The sequence below is a fragment of the Puma concolor genome, chromosome C1 (genome assembly GCF_028749965.1).
Source record: "Puma concolor isolate L17-30 chromosome C1, mPumCon1.1.hap2, whole genome shotgun sequence".
Taxonomy (NCBI): Eukaryota; Metazoa; Chordata; class Mammalia; order Carnivora; family Felidae; genus Puma; species Puma concolor.
Genome location: NC_141674.1, coordinates 132,956,615 through 132,979,342, shown reverse-complemented (window position 1 = coordinate 132,979,342; position 22,728 = coordinate 132,956,615). Strand labels below are relative to the sequence as shown.

General features: G+C 34.6%; 1 protein-coding gene across 4 annotated transcripts in view; it reads left to right on the top strand.

Annotated features, from left to right (window-relative positions):
* LRP1B (LDL receptor related protein 1B) overlaps positions 1–22,728 on the top strand; it is a 1,907,075-nt gene that overhangs the window by 1,286,445 nt on the left and 597,902 nt on the right. For all 4 annotated transcript variants that reach the window (XM_086718488.1, XM_025932005.2, XM_086718489.1 and 1 more), the window contains exons 26-27: positions 2,485–2,649; positions 2,985–3,229. In XM_086718488.1, the coding sequence (XP_086574614.1) occupies positions 2,485–2,649; positions 2,985–3,229 (410 nt within the window). The remainder of the gene's footprint in view (positions 1–2,484; positions 2,650–2,984; positions 3,230–22,728) is intronic.

Here is a 22,728-nt window from a genome sequence, read left to right as displayed (position 1 = left end):
ACACAAATCTTTTCTGTGGGCTGACCAGTTTCCATCCATTTCCTCATCAAATGCTCCTGACACTGTGTACAGTTACAGTTTTTATTTACAGATGAGAAAATGGAGTCTGAGGTTAAAGATGCTGGAGTAAGTGACAGATACCAGTGTCAATCCCAAGTTTGTCTGAGACCAAAAATATATTGACATAATCATTTAATAACATTTTGTGGATGCCCAGTGCTGAAGAGTTGTATATGAACTGCTACTCTTATCAAGAACATCTACATCTTCCTTCTCTGTTCACCATAGGTTTTAACATATGTACTTACTAAATTTATTATATAATGTATTGAATCATCTTTTCCTTTTGTATTTGACATTCCTCTGTCCCCAGACTATATACGTTTCAAAAATTGAAGTCATGACAAATAGTTTATATCACTCCATATTTCCTTATATAAACATATTTTTCTTAAAAGATAGGGTAAATTGGATTTTGAATTTTTTTCCAGAGGATTATTTCATTTTCTGAGGTAACCTACCAAATGAATATACTTAAGGATCATTCAAAATATGGAAGAATAAAAAGTAGCAAAACTATATATAATTATAATGAAGAATAAAGGTATTTTTACCAGTAGCTTTACCATTTTTCACCAAAATGATGTCAGAGCTTATGATAGGAAAATTTGCTAGGTTGTCACTATTTCTCCAGTCCTTTGAGTTCTGCCTTCCCAAATCACCATGCTATTCATTGGGTTCTATGACCAAAGTAGAGAAGGCAACTGCCATTTACTGATTAGCAACCATGGTCTTACTCCTGTACCAGATGTTTTCCCTTTGTTATTTTCTTTAGTGATGTGACATTAAAGAATTAGATGTTAAAAGCATGAGAACAGAAGTTAGACTGTCCAGTTTCCCATCTCCCTCTGCCACTCACCAGCTCTATAACCCTGGTCAAGTAATTTAACTTCTCTAAAATCATTCTCCCATCTCAAACATAAATAACATTAGTCATGGCCTCATGATTGATTAAAGGAGATCATCTATAAAGCACTGAAAATAGTATTTAGCATATAGTAAGCACTTAAAAACTACAGCCAGTTGTAATGATTGTGGTATTATTGTGTAACTATACAATACATACTATAGAAACATGCATTAGCAGTTTAAACCACTGTCAACTGAACGTAAGCTGTCTATCGCCTAACAGCCTTAGAAATCAAATGCATGACATAAGGTACTTGATGCCCATTGTGGGGAAGAACTGTTAGTGCACCATGAATTTGTAGAGTCTCAAATAGTATTTGGTTTTAAAAGAAGTAATAATTTTTAACATATAAAGCTGGTATTTTCACAACTGCTTTGTGTTTGTTACATTATGATTTCCTCTGTTTTCCCTCTGTTTCCTGTCATATGATCTATGTCATTGCTATGAATGTGAAGGTTATCTCCATACTGATGACTTCCAAATTCATAACTCTAGCCCTGCCTTCTTCCCTGAACTTCACTCTGGCATACCCAGTTTCATGAATACCTCCATATTGATATCTTGAAATCATAAGATAAAAAAATCAGTAAGATAAAAAAAAGTAAACTTTTGATTGCTCTTCACATTCATTCACACTCATTTCCCAAATCTTAGAATTGGATCCTCTTCCATTTTCCCATTTTTTTATGGATTCCCTGCACACCCTCTTCCTTACCCTTACTCTGACTTCGCTGACACGAGAAACACAGTCACTTATGATCTGTTCTCTACTTCGTTCCCTATATTCAGTCATCAGCTAGCCCTGGAAGTTCTACCTCCAAAATGTACCATTAATCCATTCACTTCTCTTTCCTGCCACTCCCATACTCCAAACCACCATCATCTTTGCCTGGTCCTTTAAAATAACCACCTGATGTGCCCATAATCTTGCCTCACTATCACCCACTTATAAATGGTACCATGTTTCTCCCCTGCTTAAATATGCTTCTTATTCCCTTAAAATAAAATCCCAAATAATTGCCTTAGCCAGAAAGACCCTTTAAGTTGCCCTCTTCAAATCCATCTTTTTGCTTTTTCCTCCTTACTCACTATCTTGATATTATATCTGTTCTTCAGATCACCCACTTTCTTTTCCCTGTTCAGGCTTTTATTTAATTTGCTTGTCATGTTCTTTATATTGTTTTTTTTTATCTTTTAGAGTCAGTGTAAATACAGTCTTCTCAAAGTGTTTTTTTTTTTCTTTTTTTCCTGATCATCTTCTTTAAGTAGATCACTTACCTGCTGTTCTCTTCCATAATAAAAGTTTTCCTCAGCATATTTCAGAATCCGTAATTATATATTCATGTGTTTATTTGGCTTGTCTTCTCTACTGGACTCTAAGCCCCATGTGGGTAGATAACACATCCGTTTCTTTTGAGACTGTTTACCTAACAAGTGTCTAGCATATTGTAGGCACTCGATAAATATTTGTAAAATGAATGGCTGAAACAATAACATTATTTATTTTTCTTCAGAATTCTTTTCTGGACAGATTGGGATGCCAATTTTCCTCGCATCGAATCTGCTTCCATGAGTGGTGCTGGCAGAAAAACCATCTACAAAGACATGAAAACTGGAGCTTGGCCAAATGGACTAACTGTGGACCACTTTGAAAAAAGGATAGTTTGGACAGATGCCAGGTTTAATAAAAATGATCTTTTTCTTCCATATCTTCTGTTACCTTTCACAGATAGGATTTATAAACTCAAAAGATGTCCTAACATGCATGTATTATATATACACACATTGAAATTGGTGGTAATATTTATTTGTTTTCCATATGATGGTGGTGGTGATGTTTGTTTGTTTTTGTTATGATGGGCTTATTTTTTCTTTCTACAAATCAGACACCCATAAAATATTTTAAATATATTTTATAAAATATTTTCTCTGGCATTTATGTAAGTAATATGATAACATGACTGGACCATCTGAATAAGTTTTGATAAAATACTGATTTATTACCTTTCTGTAGGTCAGATGCTATTTATTCAGCCCTCTATGATGGAACAGGCATGATAGAAATCATCCGAGGTCATGAATACCTTTCCCATCCTTTTGCTGTGTCTCTATATGGGAGTGAGGTCTACTGGACAGACTGGAGGACCAACACATTGTCAAAAGCCAATAAGTGGACAGGGCAGAATGTCAGTGTGATTCAGAAAACCAGTGCCCAGCCATTCGACCTTCAGATATACCACCCCAGCCGACAGCCCCACGGTAAGTGCTGGTTGTGAAGTAACCACCCAGAAAGTATTTTCACCTTAATCATATAAGATTTGAAGTGCAAAATCACTTCTATAAGTTGTTATTAATATTTTATGTATATGGTAGAAGTAGTTCCAGCCTTTGTTTTAATTAGTTCAGAATATTTTTTTCTTTCCCTTTTTTTCATATAGCAGTAAAGAAATCTTAGAAATTAAGGGTTTTATACAAAGTCCTCACATTTTTAGTCACTGCTTGTATCTATAAAAAATACTGTGGAAAGTTGTAAAAGGTCTTTATATTGAGAATCTATCACCAGACTAGGATCAGAAAGGACACATTGATGTTTGCCTTCAAATGTTGCCTGTGAAGTATGTTGGGAGGAGAAGGAGTGGTGTGGAAGAAAGAATGAAGCATCTGCTTGAGCTTTTCCATCTTAAGAGAACTGAGTTCACATGAACATATGTGCTACCTCTCCCCATACACTCCACATTTTGTTTCAATAGTAATCTCCATCTTGGCTTTGGGATTTCATTTCTTCCACTCAATCCTTGACAAATGTTCTTAATATCAAGTCTGAACAGTTTTCTTCCTTTTTTTTTTTTTTTTTTTTTTTTCTGGGCTACTATAGGCATCCGGTGTAACATCAGCTCATCCTTTTATACCTCTTGATGGAGTCTTCCCTTTTATAATGTGTGTCTTAACCAAAAGAATCTCATTCCAAAGCAAACAGTGTTTTCTTATCATTAGTAGATTTTTACTTGAGAATATTATGTTCAGATAACAGCTCTTTACTGGAAGATACATTTTATCCTTGTCTCCCTCTTTCAGTGTAGAGTAGACAGATCTTCCACTTTGTTAGTATTTCTGGTCTTACAGACTTCACTTCAATCCTTATTTTAGATTTATGTTATATTATCTTCACCTGGTTGTGACTAAAACTACTCACCTTTCTGGTCTGTAAATTCCTTAGCTATCCTTTTTCTTTCTTCAATACTTGGCCTTCATTCTCTCTTGATACTATTTCTTCTACCAAAATTTCCTCATCTGTAAAATTTTCTGTGCCCTGTCTCTGACATAGTCTTATTGAATCTAGTTTTGGTCCCAGACACTTTCAGTTTCTCAGTCTCAGTTTTCTTATATAACAGATCCTTCTTTGTCTGTGGGAGTTTCTACATACCATATACTAAATGAGCAATCATGTTAAACCTTTTCTATCATCCTTAATTGCTCTACTCTTTTCATCCTACAAACCTGCATGACATGGGGACATTAAGAGGAGACAATAGAGCTTAGTCACTTTTGTGCTTAAAGGCATTTGATTTAACTAAATTGAAATAAAACAGGAAATCATGATTCTGGCCAGAAATGTGACACTAATACAATACAATAAATTTTTTTTCTTTTCTGAATACCTCCTTCAGCATGAAAGAGTATCAAGTCATCAACATTGTATGTTGATGACAAATGCAGGATTGGTTTTATTTTTTATGAAAGCAAAATATGTACTTCTATGTTTTTGTGACCCAGACTCTGGCATTTTTTAGGAGCTGTAGTTTTTATGTTTAGAGTAATTTAAATGAATTGGACCGTGAAAAATGGCCTGGGTTTATGTATTACATCATTCCCCTCCTCAACATAGGATCAATGTATTTCATTTACTAACTGTCTAATTTGCCCACATTGACATGAGCCCTAGAAAATTTATAGAATGGAAAGGAAAATGATACTTTCTAGCTTTTCTGACATTTTCATATATATAGAAAGGAACCGAAACAAAGTACAGTAGTTCGCTCCCCACACTCTGCCATGGTTTCACTCTCCCTGATCACCTCTGGTCTAAAAGCAGAATATCCTCCTTCTAAACTATCATTAGAAGATCAATGACAGCCTAACACTATGTTACAATGCCTACGTCATTCACCTCACTTCATCCATCACGTAGGTGTTTTATCATTTCATAACATCACAAGCACAAGGGTGAGTACAATATGGTATTTTGAGACAGAGAAATACCACATTCACATAAATTTTATGACAGTATGCTATTATAATTTTTCTATTTATTGTCAATCTATTGCTGTGTCTAATTATTAAATTAGATTTATCATAGATATATATCATAGGTATGTGTGCATAGGAAAAAAACATAGTATATGTAGGATTTGGTAACATCAATAATTTCAGGCATCTATTTGGGATGTATCCTTCCTGGATAAGGAGAGATTGCTGTAATTCATTTGTTGGTGGGGAGATTTTTTTGACATAATTTTTTTAATGTTTTTATTTTTTTTTTTTGAGAGAGACACAGAGAGAGAGCGCAAAGTGAGGGAGAGGCAGAGAGAATGAGACAAAGAATCCAAAGTAGGTTCCAGGCTCTGAGCTGTCAGCACAGAGCCCGACATCAGGCTTGAACCCATGAACTATGAGATCATGACCTGAGCCGAAGTTGGACACTTACCTGACAGAGCCACCCAGGTGCCCCAACATCATTTTTTTTAATTTCTTTTGAGAGAGAGAGAGAGAGAGAGAGAATCTTAAGCAGTCTCCACACTCAGTGTGGAGCCTGAGGAGAACTCAATCCCACCTCTGAGATCATGATCTGAGCTGAAATCAAGAGTCAGATGCACAACTGAGAGCCACCCAGGCACCAATTGACGTCTTCACTTAACTTGAAACATGATTTATATAAGACTTCTCCAATTTACAGAAAATAAAGAAGTTTTTACTTTATGGATCTGATTTAACATACAGAATTCAGGGCAGATATTCTAGTCTTTATATACTTTTAGAGAATGTCACCTATTACGAGACCTTGCTATTTCCTAATTGAAATTCAGTCAGTTTCCAATTTTGAGAATGATCAGAGAGCATTCTACTTTTCCCCATTATAAGGATCACTGAGCATATAACAATCATTATCCATCCTGTTTATCTGCTTCAGTGAAGTAACACTTCCACTGCTATGGGAAAAAATAAAAAAATATGTACGAATATATTGACTATTACCAAGGATAGAGTTGCAGTAAAAATGGTGGCAAAGGTTCAGTGTTAATACAAGTAAAATAATAATAGCACCCTGTTTTCTGGTGAATAATAATGTAAAGTTCATGGAAAATAATAAATTTTAAAAATACATGACATTCAGTGCTATAAAATTGAAATATATCTTTCAAAAATTAAAGAAATAAAGGTTACAAATAGTCTTTGAAATTATCTAATCCTCCAAGTAGGAAGTTAATGAATGTTTTAATACCAGTTTTCATACATTCATCTTGTGCATAAATTTCCAAGTTGGTTATTGAACACAAAAGTAAAACTTTTCAAAAGGAAAATGTATTTTAGAACCTTTGGTTTCTAATGTTGTTGTTATTTGGGATGAAGAAGAAACAATCAAAGCTCAAACGTATGCAATATAAAGGAGCAATAGTGGGTATATTAAATCTAATTTTTAAAAAACGTTTATGTTTGAGAGAGAGCACACGCACAACTGGGAGAAGGGCACTGAGAGAGGGGACAGAGGATCCAAGCCAACTCTGTATGCTGATAGCAGAGACACCTATGCGGGCTTGAACTCACAAACTGTGAGATCATGACCTGAGCCAAAGTCAGAGGCTTAATTGACTGAGCCACCCAGACACCCCGCTGTCATTGATCATTTTAATGCATGTTTCTATACATAAATATGTATCTTTACTTAATAACTTTGGGGTTTGTTGCTTTCATTAGCAAGTCATATGGTCTTTTAGTTGCCAGAAACTGATAGATGAACATAAGCCCTTCCAAAATGTATCACTAAACCCTAATGAAAATTAACCCATAGTCTTTGTTTTATAGTTTTTCTTTATTTATTTTTTAAATCTACTCTCGGCAACTTTCAAATAATAGTATTATTTTTATGGGGCGCCTGGGTGGCGCAGTCGGTTAAGCGTCCGACTTCAGCCAGGTCACGATCTCGCGGTCCGTGAGTTCGAGCCCCGCGTCGGGCTCTGGGCTGATGGCTCGGAGCCTGGAGCCTGTTTCCGATTCTGTGACTCCCTCTCTCTCTGCCCCTCCCCCGTTCATGCTCTGTCTCTCTCTGTCCCAAAAATAAATAAACGTTGAAAAAAAAAATTTAAAAAAAAAACAAATAATAGTATTATTTTTTTATAAAGGACTTTTATTTATTTTGAAAGAGAGTATGAGTAGGTTAGGGACAGAGAAAGAGGGGACAGAGAGAATCAGAAGCAGACTCCACACTGTCAGTGCAGAACTCGATGTGGGGCTCGAACTTGTGAACTGTGAGATCATGACCTGAGCCGAAATTAAGAGTCTGCCGCTTAACCGACTGAGCCACCCAGGCGCCCCTTAATAGAGTATTATTAACTGTAATCACCCACACTGTACATTACATTGTCATGGCTTATTTATTTTACAACTAGAAGTTTATACCTTTTGACTCTCTTCATCCATTTCACCCAAACCCCACCTTTTTCTTTTGGAAACCAGCAATTTGTTCTTTGTATTTTTACGTTCAGTGTTTTGTTGCTGTTGTTGTTTTGTTTTAAGATTTCACATGTAAGTGAGATCATATGGCATTCGTATTTCTCTGACTTATTTCTCTTAGCATAATGCCCTCAAGGTCCATACATGTTGCTGCAGATGACAAGATTTCCTTCCTTTTTCATGACTAAATATTTTGAAATATATAAATTTTCTTTATCCATTCATCCATCGATAGGCACCTAGATTGTTCCCATGTGTTTGCTACTATAAAAAAAGTGCTGCAATGAACATGAGAGTGCATATGACATCTCCTATGCCAAAAAAGCAAAGCAAGAAAGTTTAAAGTAAGGACAGAGTAGTAGTTTTATGCTGATAGATACTGTAGGAACCGAGGACAGAAATATGAAAATAAAATATTGAGAAATTTCGAATAAGAATGTTACATAACATGTACTGTAGTTTCACACTGGCTAGGATAGTCACATTTCATCCCTATATGCCCTTTTCCATTGATTGGGCTGACAACTAGACACTTAACCTAAATTTTCTATTTTTTTAAAGTTTTATTCATTTATTTTTGAAAGGAAGAAAGAAAGAGAGAGAATGCAAGCGGGGGGAGGGGCAGAGAGAGAGAGAGGGAGACACAGAACCTGAAGCAGGCTCCAGACTCTGAGCTGTCAGCACACAGCCCTATGCATGCAGGTCTGGAACGCGTGAACTGTGAGATCACGGCCTAAGCTGAAGTCGGATGCTCAACCCACTGAGCCATCCAAGCGCCCCTGAATTCTCTATTTTCTATATATGTTGTGTATTGGCAATTGACAGCATGTAGTTGATACTTAACGTCCAACCTACTGAATAAATACATGGGAGATGGTAGTTTTCTTAGCATAGAGAGCTCATATAAATAAATATATCTGTTACTTTTATAATATTTGTTACACAAGAACACCATCATAGATTTCCCTTTAAGGTAAAAATGAATAATAAACATTTATGAAGCCATCTAATTTAAATACATTTTTATCAGTAAAGCACAGCTATTAATTGAATAAATTTTGAGTGCATTAAAAACCAACAGCAACAACAAAATTTATGATAAACTATTTTTGAGAAATATGTTAGTTTTGTTTGGATAATGAGATCTGGGCTTGTATGATTAAGCATTAAATTAAAATTATATCATCATCCTGACTTTGTAATAATAAGGAAGGTATGCACTTATATTGCCTTTTTATTAGTCCTTTACAGGCATTACTTTCAATCTGCACAAAGACTTGCAAGAAACATTCTCCTCCTGAGAGGTTTCTCACTTCAAAGCCATATAACAATTATGAATCTTTACACAATTCAGATTTCACCTCCTTCATGTTCATGCTTAACACTACAAGAACTCCTTTAGCACTTAGAGCTTGTATGGTTATATAATATTTTCCTACTCTGTTTTATTTACCCACTACATTATACAATATTTGAGTAGAAGAATGCCACTTATTTATTTGTGTCCACTATATAGCGAAGTCCTTTATAATGTTATTAATTATAATATTATTAGCACCTGACACTTGCTAATTTTCATTCCAATTGTAGGAGGAAGGTGTTAGCAACATAGTTTTATAGATAAGGAACCTAAGGAAGATAAATATTAAGTTATTTCCTCAGGGTCTATAGCCAGAAGGTGTTTGCCCAGTTATCTGACTTCCAGGAAAGTGACCTCAGAGCTCTTGCCTTAACCACTCTGCTCTACAGGAAGTTCCTGTTTGAGATTCTCCTTGGAATTGTTATTTTATGTCACCAGATGGCAGTAGAGAGTCGTTTTATTGCCTTTTAAGTGGGACAGACTAATTCTTACCTTCTTGGAGTTTATAGTCTAGAAGGGGAACAAACTAAATTAAAAACTAGGATCAATAAAATAACTGTTATCATGGATTGAGTTTGAATGTAAGAGTATAGCAAATAGATTTTAAAGGGCAGTTGGGTGTGTTCCTAAAAAGACCTTGGGTTAGTCTAATTCAACCCATTGCTCTGTCTCTCACTAACTAGACTTGTCTAGCTGAGGCAAAATAATTCACTTCTGGGATCTCATTTCCTCATTTGTAAGTCGAAGCAGCTAGAGGTAAGGAGGAAATAAGTGGAAAACAAGATTGGGCAGGGATCAGACCATGTTGGTATTTAAATGGCGCATTCAAGGAATTTTAATTTTTATCCTCTAGGATAGCTAGTTTGAATGATTTCAGACTTGAATGCACATCCAAATTACCTACAGAGGTCACTAAAACACAGATTACTGGGCTGCGCTCAAGAGCTTTAGATTCAGTAGGCCTAGAGTGTGGCTTCAGATTTTGCATTTTTAACAAATTCCCAGGGGATGGTGATGCTGCCTAAAGAACCACTTTAGAGTCTTAAGTGAAGGAGAAAATCATTTTTATTTGTTTGGTCAACGGAGTGAGAAGAGCAGATTTGGGTGCTAGAAACACGATTTCATCTGTGCGGGGGATAGATTGCAGAGAGACAGCACTGCAGGTAGCACTGGTGAGTGGGCTACTTCAGTAGATCCAGAGCTTAGGTGATGCAAAATCTGGGATGACGGTCATAAGAACAGAGAGAATGGTATGGTTGAGATATGCTTGAGGCAAAATCAATAAAAATGGTGATAGAAGTTGTGGAGTGGGGGAGATTGGGAAGAAAAGGAAGAATTTGAGATGGTTGTTTTCTCTAGTTTCTGTAATTGGCTTTATGATCAAAATATGACCTAGAGTCCATGGGATTGAGTTAAGGGAGGAGTCCACAAACTTCTGTGAAAGACCTGATAGTAAGCGTTTTAGGCTTTACAGGCCATATGGTCTCTGTTGCAGCTATTCAACTTAGCTGTGTGTGAAAGTAATCACATGGAAAATGAACTGTTGTAGCTATGTTTCAATAAAACTTTATTTATAGACACCAAATTTGAATTTCATATACTTTTCATGTTATAGAGTATTATTCTTTTTTTTTTTTGCCCTACAGTATTAGCTTGCAGGCCAAAGTCTACTGACACCTGGTTTAAAGGATAAACTAAAAAAAATAAGCTTTTGATACACTCAATTTGAGGTACCTCTGGGACATGATGGAATGTTCAGGGCTATAAGGCAAGGAGAATTTAAGCAAGAACTAGAGCTTCGGTATTCATTTAATTTTAGGTTGAAGACAAAAAGATAAATGAGATTTCCCAAGAATATTACAGAAAGTGAGAAGAGGGCAAGGACAGAGCCTTGAAGTAAGCGAACACTAAAGAAGAAGGCAAGGCTGAATGCTGAGGAGGTGACCAGAAACAAAGAGATAACAGTCAAAAGAAACAAAAAACAAAAACGAAAAAACAAAACAAAACAAAAAAAAACTAAGACAAGTTTCAAGATGACTGAGTGACAGTGGCCACTTCTCATGGAGAAGTCAAGAAAGATAAAGACATAAGTGTATTCATTGGATTTAGTAATTTGGAGGACAGTCGGCCATAATTTAATTTAGAACAATTTCAGTGGAGCTGTTTGCCTGTATCCTAGTGATCACAACTATGTCTGAGGTTAGGCATTATTATAAATATTCAAGCCTTTTTACTAAAAATAAATATAATTTATTAAACAAAGGGCTATGTTATTAAGTAGCACAATGTAAATGCAAAGAAAAAAAAAACAAACAAGCGTCGTAACAATTAGCTTAGAAGATGCTTGTAATTAAGAGGAGAACTCTAGAGCCAACTCTAGAGCCAGACTGTTTGGGTTCACATTCTAATTTTTTCCTATCCTGACTGTATGACCATTATCTATCCTATCTTTTTATTTGTAAAATGCAATCATTGAAAAGATTAAGTGTGTTAGTTTCTTTTTTTTTTTTTTTTTTTTTTTTTTTGAGAGAGAGACAAAGAGCAAGTGGGGGAGGGGCAGAGAGAGAGGGAGACAGAATCCCAAGCAGGCTCTGCACCATCAACACAGAGTAGGATACAGGGCTCAAACTCACAAATGTGAGATTATGACCTGAGCTGAAGTCAAGAGTTGGACACTTAACCAACTGGGCCACCCAGGTGCCTCTGCATTAGTTTCTTTTTAAAGCACTTACAAGATATCTGACAAATACTTAGCACTATATAAATGTTGTTAAGTAAATGATAGATAAATAATAGATAATAAGATAGATAGATGATAGATAGATAGACACACAATTCCCTTAGTTACTTTGTTTTACACATCACCATCTCTCCCCTCCCATTAGAAGAGGAGTTGTTTATAAACATGGAGAAAGTATACCTTTCTTCTTTTGTATGTAAACCTTCTCCCATCCAGCATGTTGGCCATCCTTCTGTGTCCTCTCTCAGCTCAAAGGTCTTTTCTTAATCACAACTTCAGTTGTGTTTAATACTCAGAGTAGTTCAGTTTTTTCATGAATCAAGAACGATTCCACTACTCTGATGGTGGTGGTGGCCTTGGTTGTGGTGGCGGCTGTCTTCTGTATTTCTTTAGTTGCTATGTTTGGAATCTGTTCTTGAAAGAATTCATTCATGATTGTCACTTTAAATATAGAGTGTTGCAAGTACTTTGTATATTAGACTTCTACCGATTACGAGATGTTTTTCCAGTCTGAAGAAACTTTTCTCTTTCTGAAATGATCTCAGTTCAATGGGGACTATATATATATTTGTTGATATAAATAGTACTGTTCAGTAGAAACCACTTTATTTTACTTTCAAAGACAGGCTTCTCGCTCAATCATCCTTTTCAATTTTGTTCTTGGAACCCATAGTGACTGTCAAATGTGCAAACTATCTTATATAATACATTAATGACAATATCCCTTAGAAAAATCAAAACCCAGAGACATGAATGAGACATGAGGACTTTATTCAGTTACAACAATTACATTAAATGTATTTATAAAAATTATACTCCAAGGCAGTATCCATCCCACATGCCTGCTTTGTAAAATATCTATGAGTAGTTAAGAGAATGAATGAATCTAAGTCAATTGGTTCATTTAGAGAAGTAGTATGTATAATAGTTGGAGGCTCAAACTCTAAAATCTGAAACCTATATCCCTCTTAATAGTTCTGTGATTTTAAAGTGTTTTTTTTTTTTTTACCGTATTAAAAATTAAGTTTACTCTTCTATAAAATGGGGGCAATTGGGGCGCCTGGGTGGCGCAGTCGGTTAAGCGTCCGACTTCAGCCAGGTCACGATCTCGCGGTCCATGAGTTCGAGCCCCGCGTCGGGCTCTGGGCTGATGGCTCAGAGCCTGGAGCCTGTTTCCGATTCTGTGTCTCCCTCTCTCTCTGCCCCTCCCCCGTTCATGCTCTGTCTCTCTCTGTCCCAAAAATAAATAAACGTTGAAAAAAAAAAAAAATTTAAAAAATGGGGGCAATTTATTTTTATAAACAAAACTGCCTAATAAGAGAAAAGGAAATAATGCTTATAAAATGCTTTATATCGTGATAAAAATAAATTATTCCATTTTGGAACCTTACTCTTTCTATCTATTTTTATCTCACTTGCCTATTATGTTATGTGGCAATATAAGAACTGTGGGCTATTTCTCAAAGAGTAGTTTTAACATTGAAATGATCTAAGTACCTACTATCACTTCAAGAAAATGTATCAAGAGAAAATAAAACTTTTATTGACCACATTGTAAGAAAATTAGCTTATCTTACTTAAGAAAAGATTCTATATTCTAAGAATACTAGTAATATCATTGTTCCTTCAGGGGACAAAATTTCACTTATGAAACTGAAAGAAGGAGGGATTCCATTTGGGCGTCTAAATATATTTAATCATAACCAACATTTATCTTGTTAATAAAAAGGTTTGAGAAAAAAAATACTCTTGCAATCATGTTACAACATGGAGATGAATCTCAAATATTTGCAAATTATTTAAATCATCTAATTCCACAGTTTACCATATCAAGATCTAACTACCTGTCATAAAAGTCAAATTTCTCTTTCTCCATGTATTTCTATAGATGTATATGTATATAGATGTATATATACACATATATATGTGTGTATGGATACACTCCATCCTACATATTATTGACAGTGTTAAAAATATATTATTTCTCCTGCTGTTTTATAGTATCTCTTTATTTCAAAATTTTATGTGCTATTAGTAAGGGATTTATTTTATTTTGCATGAGCCCTATTTTAAAATGTTAATGTTTCAGGTGCCTGGGTGGCTCAATTGGTTGGGAATCTGACTCTTGATTTTGGCTAGCTCCATGTTTCCAGGATCATGGGATCGAGTCCCACTCAGCCAGAGCCTGCTTAAGATTCTCTCTTTCTCTCTCTCTCTCCTTCTCTCCCTCTCCCCCACTTGCACTTTCTCTCTTTCTCTCTCTCTAAAATATAAATAGGGGCGCCTGGGTGGCTCAGTCGGTTAAGCGTCCGACTTCGGCTCAGGTCATGATCTCGCGGTCTGTGAGTTTGAGCCCCGAGTCGGGCTCTGTGCTGACTGCTCAGAGCCTGGAGCCTGTTTCAGATTCTGTGTCTCCCTCTCTTTCTGACCCTCCCCCGTTCATGCTCTGTCTCTCTCTGTCTCAAAAATAAATAAATGTTAAAAAAATTAAAAATAAATAAATAAATAAATAAATAAATAAATAAATAAAATAATACATAAAAAATAAATCAAATGCTAATATTCTAAGAATGGTAAGCTGGTGTGAAATAGTTAAATCAAAATGCTTTCACTTTTACTTGTAGTTGATAGCAGCTTTGAAGAGATGAGGTTTCTGACTGAGGTGAAGTAAAAGATATGTGATATCAGAGCAAGGAGGAATTTTTGAGATTTGAGTAAACCTGTGAGGCTTCCATAATGAGGAGCTTAGAACTTCATACAGTACTGAGAGCCTGGTAGAAGAGAGAGAAGAAATGAACAATGAAGAAGAAAAGTGAGAGTTGAAACATGCCAAAGACATGTTGCTACCTCATTCTAACTATTGATATAAAAAGACAAAATGGAACTCACGTTCTCCTCTTATACCTTCTTCCTATAATACATAGACCTCTGCTTCCAGGAAGAGTTAGATAGACTAGCACCCAATTTAGTTTCGTAATGAATTCTTCTGTGTTATCTTAAAAGCATATTATAAATTAATGGGATTGGTTGGTTTATCTGAAAATCTAAATTACCGTTTTTATCATTGTTTCTTTGGCAAAATATAATGGAAATATCAAACAACTAAACTGCAAAAGAATATATGCAGGTAGTAAGTTTAGCCGCTTTATAAATTGCTATTTTTGAAATATGCGATCTACCTTGCAGCAATAGAAAAGATTAGTAAAAAAAGGAATCATCAGAATTCTTTCTGCCTTGGTACACTATTTGATGTACTTGCCTAAGCCATGCAAACCCAAGTGATTTAGAGCCCTCCATTCAAATCCACTAATCGCTGAATCCATGGTTCTACTCCAAGATCAGGATTTTTCAGCCTCTACATTGTTCACATTTTTAACCAGATAATTCTTAGTTCGGAGGAGGGGAGGGGCTTTCCTTTTGCATTGCAGGACATTTATTAGCATTTCTGGCTACTAGTGTGCCAATACTATCTCTAATCAACCACAAATGTCTCCATATATTCCCCACCACTGGTTGAAAACCACTGTTTTAAATAAGAAAGCTTTTTATAATTATAAAATCATCATAAAGCTAGAAACTTGATGCCTGTTCTTTCAAATCATACAGCAGGCACAATGAGTAGCAAGCAAATTAAAATATCAGAAAGACACCTGAAGTCATTTCTTTAGAATAACTGAAAGTTCTTTGGTATTTTAAGATATATATTACCACTAAATATAACATTATATGACATGTTTGTTTTCACCCTTTTACAAAGCACTATGCACAAATAAATGGAAATAGTATTTGTGGCTTTTAGAATTTTTCCCATTGAAATACAGATAGTTATAAAAGATCAGATAAGATTCTTTTAGACATTTTATTTACTTCATAAAAATAGAGTACGGTTTAAAATTAATCCATAAAATATGATAAGGTTGATGAAAGTAGCCCCTACATACCTAGTATTTCTGGGATCTGGTGATATTAAAGCAATAAGAACATCTTTCCCTTGCACATATTTTGTTATATGTGTGTTTTGAATAAGCAATTAATTTCAGTTCTTCAACTTCAAATGTTAAAATTATAATTTCAAGGTATTTGTCAAAAGGAAAATAGAATTTGGGATTAGTGTTTAATTGTAACATCCTTTTGAAAATTCCTCTCTTTAAAAATATTAAATTAGTTTCTAAAAGGAAAATTATAATACAGATAAATTATCTTATTATATTAGTAATTATTTTGTACCAATAAAGTTTATTAGCAGAATGAATATTAGTTACTATAAAAATGGCTACATAAGAGGGAGAAAAATATTTCTCTTACCTAACAAATTGTATTCTGGCATTCTGCCTTGAGCAGAGTTTTATTAAATAAATAAATATCATACATATTTTATATTGCACCAACATTTGCATATATTTTATTTGAATTTAATGGATAAAATAATTGCTTGGGTTTAAAGGGTTTATTTTTTGCTGGTGAGAAATGGGCTACAATTAAACATGGTTTGCATGAAATATGAAATTATTTTTAATGATATTGTTTTCTTCACAGAGCACACATCAGTCTTATGTGATTGCATAATTAACATTTGGTTCTCCTATAAAATATTGTAATTATGCATTATTTAGTCTCTTTACCTACAGCTATGATGTGCTTTAGAAGATTAACTCACTTTCCAAATATTTAGATTCCTGACTCTTTAGAACATATCCCACCTACACTGAGCATGAGCATGCATATGAATCCAAATGTCCTTAAGTATAACACAGTAATAGATACCAGAGAAATTTTACAAGAAAAAATGTTATGTATATAAGTCATATGTACAAACAATATATTATACATGTGTCATAGTTCCTGCCAGCATGACACTGATACTCACACTCAGAGATTGACAAATTAAGGCCCTCAGACTAAATTCACCTTCCTGCCTCTTTTGTAAATAGAATTTTATTTGAGCACAAGTAAACCTTTTGACTCACATATTGTTTATGCTTGCCTTTGTGCTACAATAGCAAAGTAGGATAGTTACTATGAAGGGCGTAAGTCCTACAAAAGTGAAAATATTTACTATCTGGCATTTTACAGAAAAAAAAGAAAAAGGAAAAGAAAATCCTAATCTTTGATTTACCAGTATTTACCAGCACATACAGACATAAAATGTATCAATATAGGTCACAGATAATTAGAAAGTAGGACAGTGGGGCGCCTGGGTGGCGCAGTCGGTTAAGCGTCCGACTTCAGCCAGGTCACGATCTCGCGGTCCGTGAGTTCGAGCCCCGCGTCGGGCTCTGGGCTGATGGCTCAGAGCCTGGAGCCTGTTTCCGATTCTGTGTCTCCCTCTCTCTCTGCCCCTCCCCCGTTCATGCTCTGTCTCTCTCTGTCCCAAAAAAAAAATAAACGTTGAAAAAAAAAAAATTTAGAAAGTAGGACAGTAAATAATAAATTGCTTAATGCCTTGTATAGGCAATAATTAAAACTAATGTTCATTAATGGAAGACATCAGCACTAGCTACCTTCATTAGAAACTATTCTGTGAAAGAAAAAGGACTTAGGCTGATTGATGAGGGCAGGTTAAAATATTGGTAATGAAATTCCATGGGAGAAGGACACCATGTGGAAGTGGCAAAGGGCAAGATATAGATATTCAGACAACAATGAAGAATTGATTTGAGCATGTGCATAATATGTGTGCAGAAGAAAAAGAAGAGGTTGGAATATTCTGAGCAGTGCTGCAGAGTACCAGATACAAGGCTGCCATAGGGGTCGTGCAAAGGTGACAAAATAAAACTTTGTGTTGGAATAGGAAAGGTAAAAATGGAAAGAAGGACTCACATATTAGGGAACTCAAATAATACTTAATATGTTAATGAAAAAGAAGTGGAAACAAATGCTTTGAAATGAAAAGTTTTGTGAGTTTGGAAGGCTGATGACATCTTGAACAAAAATAAACAGAATGGATCAGAATAAAAAAAAAAAAAAAAAAAAAAAACACCTGGAAGTTAGAAAGCAGAAGGTAAACTCTAGCCAGTGCCAAAAGTATCATGGGAGAAATGGTAGGAGGTAAGATTGAGACTTTGTGAATAAGACAGTGGGAAACCATCTAAGATTTTTTAGCAAGACAGCTGTATGATTAAGTCTGTGTTTCAGAAAACTAATATATGCATTGGGGAGAAACCAGAAATCAAGAGATTACTTAGAAAGTTAGTGTAGCAACCTAAGAGAGAAATGGAGAGAACCTAAAACAAGCCACACACCATGGAATTACAGGGGATGGTGTACATGGTTAGAGTACAGGCTCTTAAATCCCTTACAGGAACTATGTCTTGTCTACTATTATATTCAAGCTTTTTAAAAGTAGGCAGAATAATATTTATTCAATGCATAAATATACAGATGGGTGTTTCATGTATCTCTAAGATTCTTTGGTCCAATTTGAGTTTAGGTAATATGAACCTTCAGTACTCTATTTCTGCACAGTTGTATTTGCATTTCATCTGTTAAGATTGCTTACAGCATTCCATTCACTGGTCAGCTTTTCCCATCTCCTGCATAGAAATAAATGAGATAGCCTTGGTTCTGTAGCCGTTTACAACCTCTGTATTGATAATTGGATTCTGCAATAGCATTTCTTATAAAATAGTTAATTGCTTTATACCAAGTATTGGCAAACCTTTTTTGTAAAGAGCCAGATAATTAATATTTTAGGGCTTTGTGGGCCATATGATCTCTGCTGAAACTGCCCAACTCTGCTGTTGTAGTGTGAAAGCAGCCATAGACAATGTGTAAGCTAATGAGCATGGGTATGTTATAATAAAAATTTACTTACAAAAACAAGCAGTAGCTTATATTTGACTCTGGGGTCACCATTTGCTAATACCTGCTTTATATTAAAATGTGAGTATTGTGAATCAAATTCCTTAATATGGTAATTTGGTATCTGTTCGATTGCATGGTTAGGAACTAAAAATGTTTAACACTGTTATTTCAAAGTGAGAAAATATTAAAAATTGAAAATAAAAAGTCATTTGGATTTTGCACACTGTGAAAGCAGAAAAGATTGTGAATATTACATTACAGTGTTATCATTAATACATATGGGCTACAAAGCCAATGTAATTTTTTACGTTATTGTGCATACAGAAAGTATTTTGGTTTTGCTTTTAAAAATATTTTATCACAATTATGGATGTTGAGAAGAGCTAATATGATTCCGGGCCAAAAATAGTGGTGTTCAAAATAAAATCCAAGTACCTATCATTGAGCTGTCTTGGATTATGCTTTTAATTTCTTTGAGAGGAATAACATTGCCTATGTCAATGTTATTAAACAAAAATTTTCTCCTCCTTCCTCTTTCTCCCTTTACTCCTTTTTATTTTTTTTTCTGTTTTTCTTCTTTTTCCTCATCTTCTGTACTTTGTCTTAAGTGTTGAAAACTTGGATTTTTCTCTTACTACTTCAGCTAAGTTACCCTGACGCTAGGTATTTAATGATTCTCAAACAAGGCCTCTTCTTTATTCTGGTTCCTGCTCTGCTCTTACATCTGCTCTCTTGCTTCTCTAATCTACAATTCTTTATAATCATAATCTAACCATAATACATGAATTTAAAAAGGAAGAAAACAAAATATGCGGCACTTACTCCGTGTGATAGAGGGACTTGGACTCCTAAGGAATCTTTAGATGCATGCTTCCATGCTTTTCTAATAGTTTTTATTTTTTATTATTTTTTTAATTGAAGTAAAATGAGTATGTATTGTAGGAGTTTGAGCTGTATATTATAATTCTGTATTTGTATACACTACAAACCATCACCACTATAAGTCTAGTGATCATTTATCACATTACAATTGAGACCTGTCCCCCATTTTGCCAACCTCCTCAACCTCCATCCCTTCTGATAATCAGCATGTTCTCTATGAGTTTGTTTTGTTTTCATTGGTTAATTTGTTTTATTTTTACATATATAAGTGAAATAATATGGCATTTGTCTTTCCTTATCTGACTTATTTCACTTAGCATAATACCCTAAAAGTCCATCCATGTTGTCACAAATGGAGATTTCCTTTTCTATAGCTGAGTAGTATTCCCTCATATCTATCTATATCTATATCTAATATCTATATATCTGTATCTATCTATATCATCTATATATATATATATATATATCTGTAATCATATCTTTTTTATCAGTGCATCCATTGATTGACACTTAGATTGTTTCCATTTCTTGGTTACTATAAATAATGCTGCAGTGAACACAGGGTACGTATATCTCCTCAAATTAGTGTTTTTGTATTCTTTGGGTAAATACTCAGAAGTGGAATTGCTGAATCATGTTAATTGTGTTTTTAATCTTTTGAGGAATCTCCATTTGAGTTTTTATAGTGGTTTCACCAATTTACATTGCCGCCAAAAATGTCCGAATATTCTCTTTTCTTCACATCCTCTCCAACAGATGTTATTTCTTGTCTCTTTGACAAAAGCCATTTTAACAGATCTGAGATGACATTCTCATTCTGGCTTTGATTTGCATTTCCCTGATAACTAATGATACTGAAAATCTTTTCATGTGCCTGTCAGCCACCTCTATGTCATCTTTGGGAAAATGTCTATTTAGATCCTCTGTCCATTTTTAATGAGATTGTTTCTCCTCTAGGTGTTGAATTATATGAGTTCTTTATGTACTTTGGATATTAACTCCGTATATATGATGTGCACATATGTTCTTCCATTTAGCACCTTGCCTTTTGCTTTGTTGATGATTTCCTTTGCTATGTAGAAGTTTTTAGACTTAATGTAGTCCCATTTGTTTATTTTTGCTTTTGTTTCCATGCCTTCAGAGTCAGATCCAAAGAAACATTATTAAAACTAATGTCAAGGAGCTTACCATCTATGTTTTATTCCAGAAATTTTATGGCTTCATAAAATTGGCTTCTGAATTTTATGGCTTCTGAAGGGCTTCAGACCTTACATTCAAGTCTTTAGTCAATTTTGAGTTAATTTTTGTGTATGGTTAAGATAGTGGTCCAGTTTCGTTATTTGGTTTGTGGCTGTCCACTTTTCCCAATACCATTCATTGCAAATACTGTCCTTTTCCTATTGTGTATCTTTGATTTCTTTGTCATATATGAATTAAACATATATGTATAGGTTTATTTCTTGGCCTTGTACTCTGTTCCATTGATATATGTGTCTGCTGCTTTTAAATGGAATGTTCTGTATATATCTGAGTCTAGCTGGTCTAATGTGTCATTTAAGGGTAATGTCTCCTTATCGATTTTATGTCTGGACATCTATATTTTGATATAAGTGGCATATTAAAGTTCTCTACTATTACTGTATTGCTGTAAGTTTCTCTCTTTTGACTATTAATATTTGCTTTATGTATTTAAGAACTCCTTTGTTGGGTGAACATTTACAAATATTATATGTTCATGTTGGACTGACCATGTTATGCCCTTGTCTTTTGTATAATTTATTTTAAAGTTTATTTTGTCTGATATAAGTATAACCTATACAAGCTTTTTTTTAACTTTCCATTTGCATCTTTTTTATCCCTTCACTTTTATTTTTTTAAATTTTTTAATGTTTATTTATTGTTGAGAGACAGAAGAGAGTACATGTGAGCATGAGCATGTGCAAGGGAGGGACAGAGAGAGAGAGGGAGGGAGGGAGGGAGAGAGAGAGAATCCCAAGCAGGCTTCTGACACGGGGCTGGATGCCACCATGTTGAGATCATGACCTGAGCCACAATCAAGAGTTGGGCACTTAACCGACTGAGCCACTCAGGCACCACCCCCTTCACTTTTAGTCTCTGTGTGTCCTTAGATCTGAAGTGAGACTCTTGCAAGCAAGACCCATGTTTTGTTTTTTGTTTGTGTTTGTTTGTTTCCATTCATCCACTTTGTGTCTTTTGATTGGAGAATTACTCCATTTACATTTAAAGAATTATTGATATGTATGTACTTATTGCCATACTCTTTGTTGTACTTATTGCCATACTCTCATACTCTCACTTTGTTGATTGTTTTCTGGCCATTTTTATAATTTGTCTCTGTTCCTTTTTTCTTCATTTGCTCTCTTCACTTGTGGTTTGGTGATTTTATTTAGTGTTATATTTAAATTCCTTTCACATTTCTTTTGTGTGTCTACTATAGACTGTTGTTGATTTGTGATTACCGTGAGGTCCACATACAATACCATGGGTAGATGGATAGATGGATGGATTGATAGATAAATAGATAGATATACACACATATATACAGTATATTTTAAGTTGATAGCATCTTAAGTTTGACACATTCTAAAGTAACATTTTTATTTCCCTTCTCTACCATGTGTTCTATTTTTAATATCATATTTCACATATTTTCATTGTGTGTATACCTTAACTATTGTAACTATAGTTAATTTTACTACTTTTGTATTTTAAACGTCATATTAGCTTTATAAGTGGTGAAGCCTTTACCTTTACTATATATTTATATTTACCAATGAGACTTTTACTCTTATATGTTTTGTTGTTACTAGTTGTTCCCTCTTCTTTTTAGCTTAGAGAAATCTCTTCACAACATTTTTTGTAAGACCAGTTTGTTGGTGATGAACTTTTTTTTTTTTTTTTTTTTACTTTTTGCTTGTCTAAAAAACTCTATTTCTCTTTCAATTCCAAATAAGAATCTTGCCAGATAAAGTATTTTTGGTTGGAATGTTGTTTGTTTGTTTTTCCTTTCAGTACTCTGAACATGTCATCCCACTCCCTTGTGGCCTATAAACTTTCTGCTAACAAATATGCTGATAATCTTAAGATTCCAGTATTTGTAAGAATTTGTTCTTCTCTTGATGCTTTTGAGATTCTCTCTTCATCTTTAACTTTGGACATTTTAATTATAATGTATCTTGGTTTGGATCCCTTTGTGTTTATTTTATGTGGAACTCTTTGTGC